Below are 3945 nucleotides of genomic sequence, written 5' to 3'. Positions count from 1 at the left end.
AACTAAAAAATCGAACTAAAACCGAAAAAACGAAATGATGAAAAACCGAGAACCAAAATGCAATCATACAATTTTACACAACATTTATCAAAGAAATCATCAATTTTACACAACATCTATGTAACTGAATAATGAAATCATAGCATTTTACATTACTGTGAACATACAATTCCTAATTTCCTATCAAACAACAATCATACAATTTTGCATTACAATGAACATTCAATTTCATCAAATACAGAAACATACAATTCCTAATTTCCAAGCTTGACGACGGTACCTCCGAAACGGCGAAGCCCTTCCGCTGCTCCGATGGCACCGGGACGGCGAGGGAGGCGGCTACACAGCCGTGGCGCCGACTGAGGACGAGGTGAACGGCGGTCAGTGGATCGACTCGTTGAGAGGAAGAGAGAGAAGTTAGGGTTATTCGTTTCAACCGAGACTTTGATTTGTGAGGGAGAAATGAAGGAGGGGTGAAGTAGACGGAGAGAGGTGGGGAGAAGGTGGTGTCGGAGGTTGCGGGACGCCGCCGCGAGGCGCGGGAAGGGCGGCTGCCCTGCGGCGTCGACGAGAGGGACGAGAGGGATGAGAGAGATGTAGGAGATCTACGACTTGAGATGATTTGGGGATTTTTGGAGTGGTAAGGAGGGAGTAGGCCGACAGATGGGAGTATAGCAGGAGATTTGGCCATTTTTTAAAAATTGAATTGGGCCACTGAAAATAATTAATTTGGGCCCGGTTTTAAATAAATTCGGTTTTTCAGTTTTTCGATTTTTTTGTTCGCCCGAACCGAACCGAAAAATCAAAATTTTTGTATTTTCAAAACCGAACCGAAAAACCGAAATAATCGAACCGAATTTCAAAATTTCGGTTTGGTTCGATTCGGATATTCGGTTTCCAGTTTTTTTGCTCACCCCTAGATGCTCTTACCATTAAAAAATTTTGATTAGTTTATTATCAGTTCTGGGGGCTAAATAGAGCCTTAAATTATTTGTTTACTTTTATGACGATAGTTGAATTTGTAAACACATTTATTAAAACAAATGCTGTATCCAGTTTTGGCATTGAATCATATACTATAAAATTTGAATATTACAATCTGGAAATGATTTCTAAAATTATAACCATTCGACAGAATTGGAACCAAAATAATTCGATTTTTGTTAGAATGCGAAGCTTGAGGATCAAATTTGATGATGCAGCCAAATAAATGAATTTGATTGCTATGGAGATATATGTATGGATAATGTTGTTGCAATCCTTAATAGGCCAACTCCATTATTTTCAACCCTGAAGAAATGAACACTGAAATTGTCAAATAAGGACGAAACTAAACTATTTTCTGAGTTGAAGATTTCATAAACTTTGCATCATTTCTCAGTGGTCATCAGAATAACTACCATGGTTAACTTAAAATCTCTCATCATATGTTTTGGCGAATATATTACAGCAAGGTAACGCACCTCAGGACAAGATGACGAGTCCAAGATATATCGATGCAGAGAGAAACAGTAAGGATATCATTCCCCTACAAGAATTAGTAAATTCTTTAAGAAGAGAAAAACATTGAGCTTCATAAGCATAAGAGATTTTAAGGCTACTAAGTTGTTTCTGATCATATCCTATTAAACTTGCAGTCATTCATTTGAAACTGTACATGTATACGTGCGTACCAGATTACTCCCCAACCAACTCCCGTGCAGCAGGGGCAAAGCTCTGCGAATTTCTCAGCATCACTAGAGTGAACCCTTCGAGATATCAAATCATCGTATATATCTGCATCATAAAACACAGTTATATTATGTCCCACCAAGTGATGAGGAGTTTAATTTACTGATGGCGACAAGTCGAATTTCTACCATAGATGGAAAACAGGCTATTCATAACACCTGCCATCAGAGAAGAATGTGTGAGAAACACAAGAAAATCTATTGAAAGCCGGTTGAAGAGACAGCAAATATAATGGGTAAGCCTATACCAATGAAGAGAATAATGTAGTGAAGGATACGAACGTTGGTTGTTTCTTGAAGAACCCAGACGACAGCAAGAAAAACAATAAATCCTGGTAAATTAAACCGCAATATCCAAGAATTAATATCTTGAATTTGTAGAAATTACAACATCTCAAGAACAAAAATGTTTCACAGGCTTACCGATACAAAGCCCTCGTAGAGTCCACTGTGCAACGTTTGAATGAGTCAGTCAATCCTCATAAATCATAACAGATGTAGTATAATTCAGGGACGATTTTCTAAGAAACTTACATTTTGTGCAATGAAGAGCACAATAAAGAGGGAAAGAATAAGACAACCAGCAGCGATTCTAGAGGAGAGGAGGTTTGTCGAAGCAAGTATGAGAGCCATACCCCAAAACGATGATCCAAGGTCTGTAATAGGAAGCCACACAAATGATTAGATGGCATGTAGCATATGCATCAAAATTAACCAAAAACAGAAGCATAATATAGAAAAAGTACATCCAGCCGGTAAGATCAACCAATATACACCACCACGTGTTTGAGTCATGCCACCTTCGTTAGCATGAACTTGAATGCCCTCGACCTACAAGTAACGGGATATCAGATGCCTCGGACTCAACAAAGAGGAATGCACTGTAGGGCGGTAGGAACACACACAAAGTCTATTGAACTTCCTAAGTCAATATAACCAGAAGCCCTTACGCAATGCTGAGCTTAAGAAAGATTTCTACCTCGCCACAAGTAATCTTGCACGCAATCGCGTGGCTTGCTTCATGAAGAAACACAGTGATGAGCTTAAAAGGTGTCAGCAAAAATGTCCTCCAGAACTGCCATCATCACCACAGGAAGATCAAACTGGAAAGTTATTTCACCAAAAATGGCTTCTCAAAGTGCGAAAAATCCAGAAAGATCCTAATTCCCCAATTCAATGGCTGTACATATAGCATAAAATTACAAAACACACACACAAAATTCCCACCATGAAATGCTTGAAGCTTAGAAACCCAGCATTCATTCAAGCAAAGATCTCTAAATGTGACCTAACTTCAACAAAAGCTTCAACCTTTACAACGTAATCGACACCGGATCGAGCCAAATACAGGTAAGAGAGAGCCAGTTGTGAATCCTACTTAATCCCTTCCAATTCTTTTTTACAATACCACATTAACAAAGCTCAATACACGAAATTTAGATCGAATGACTTAGCCAAAGCTTCAAAATCAAGAAAGATTTCACAACGAATTTAATAGTTTTTGCAATCAAGCTAAATGCCTATGTTCGTCTAATACCCAAATCTAAACCAATAACAACAATGGAGTTTAATAAAACAAGAGAAAATATGTACGAAGACTTACAGCAAGAATAACAACGGTGAAAATGCCAATGGTTGCTAGAAATCGGACTTGTTCATGTTGACAGCAATTCGTCAGCTCCCAGTTAGGCTTCATGTTTTCAGATTAGAGGGAAAAAAATAGAAAGGGCCCTAGAATATACACAGACAGGGGATCAAGAATCAACTTGCAGAAGAATAGAAGATAGAGAGTGAGGAAATTTTCAAAAAAATAAAATTGAAAGTAAGGGAGTCTTGATATTTGAGAAAATTTGAAATCTTCGAACTGAATTCGTTATTTTAGTAGTATACATTTAATTCAATTTCTGACTCGACGAATCAACCGTGGACGTTTGTTGTTGTCGGTTGTCTATCGACTAATTATTTAGAAGGAAAAAACCTTAAACACAATTATATGAACACTTTACCGGAGATTAAAAGATCCGTTTTGTCATTTTCAAATGTTTATAATTAAATGCTTCATTTATTAGCTTCCGCGTATAATAAGTGTAACTAATTCATTTTTCTCATATTTATAAAATTATTTACTATATAAAACGAATTTCACATTCTATAAATTATTTATTTTTATTCACAGAGTCTTGTAATCCATGTTCTCAAATGAATCATTTAGTCA

At 37.2% G+C, this 3945-nt stretch overlaps 1 protein-coding gene across 2 annotated transcripts; it reads right to left on the bottom strand.

Moving 5' to 3' along the window:
• Positions 1-1034: 1034 nt before the first annotated feature.
• On the bottom strand, positions 1035-3689 carry LOC121773622. 2 transcript variants are annotated; one of them, XM_042170515.1, is made up of 11 exons: positions 3621-3689; positions 3334-3461; positions 2710-2805; positions 2477-2561; positions 2265-2386; positions 2154-2178; positions 1979-2062; positions 1860-1889; positions 1674-1776; positions 1464-1528; positions 1035-1290 (listed from the first exon to the last, which is right to left on the bottom strand). In XM_042170515.1, the coding sequence occupies exons 2-10, from the start codon at positions 3424-3426 to the stop codon at positions 1465-1467; spliced, it is 702 nt and encodes a 233-aa protein (XP_042026449.1). In that variant the 5' UTR covers positions 3427-3461; positions 3621-3689; the 3' UTR covers positions 1035-1290; position 1464. The 2 variants fall into 2 exon arrangements, with proteins under 2 accessions (XP_042026449.1, XP_042026448.1); XM_042170514.1 differs by lacking the exon at positions 3621-3689 and having other exon boundaries at positions 3334-3613.
• Between the last annotated feature and the right edge of the window lie 256 nt (positions 3690-3945).

This window comes from Salvia splendens, chromosome 17 (assembly GCF_004379255.2).
Source record: "Salvia splendens isolate huo1 chromosome 17, SspV2, whole genome shotgun sequence".
NCBI lineage: Eukaryota > Viridiplantae > Streptophyta > Magnoliopsida > Lamiales > Lamiaceae > Salvia > Salvia splendens.
This window is presented reverse-complemented; position numbering and strand designations above follow the sequence as displayed.

Excerpts from the sequence above, each read along its gene's own strand:
- LOC121773622 (XM_042170515.1), bottom strand. The coding sequence starts at position 3,426 with ATGAAGCCTAACTGGGAGCTGACGAATTGCTGTCAACATGAACAAGTC. Across the intron at positions 2,562-2,709 it reads GCAAGATTACTTGTGGCGAG|GTCGAGGGCATTCAAGTTCA; the intron begins GTAGAAATCTTT and ends CGTTACTTGTAG. Across the intron at positions 2,387-2,476 it reads GTTGATCTTACCGGCTGGAT|ACCTTGGATCATCGTTTTGG; the intron begins GTACTTTTTCTA and ends TTCCTATTACAG.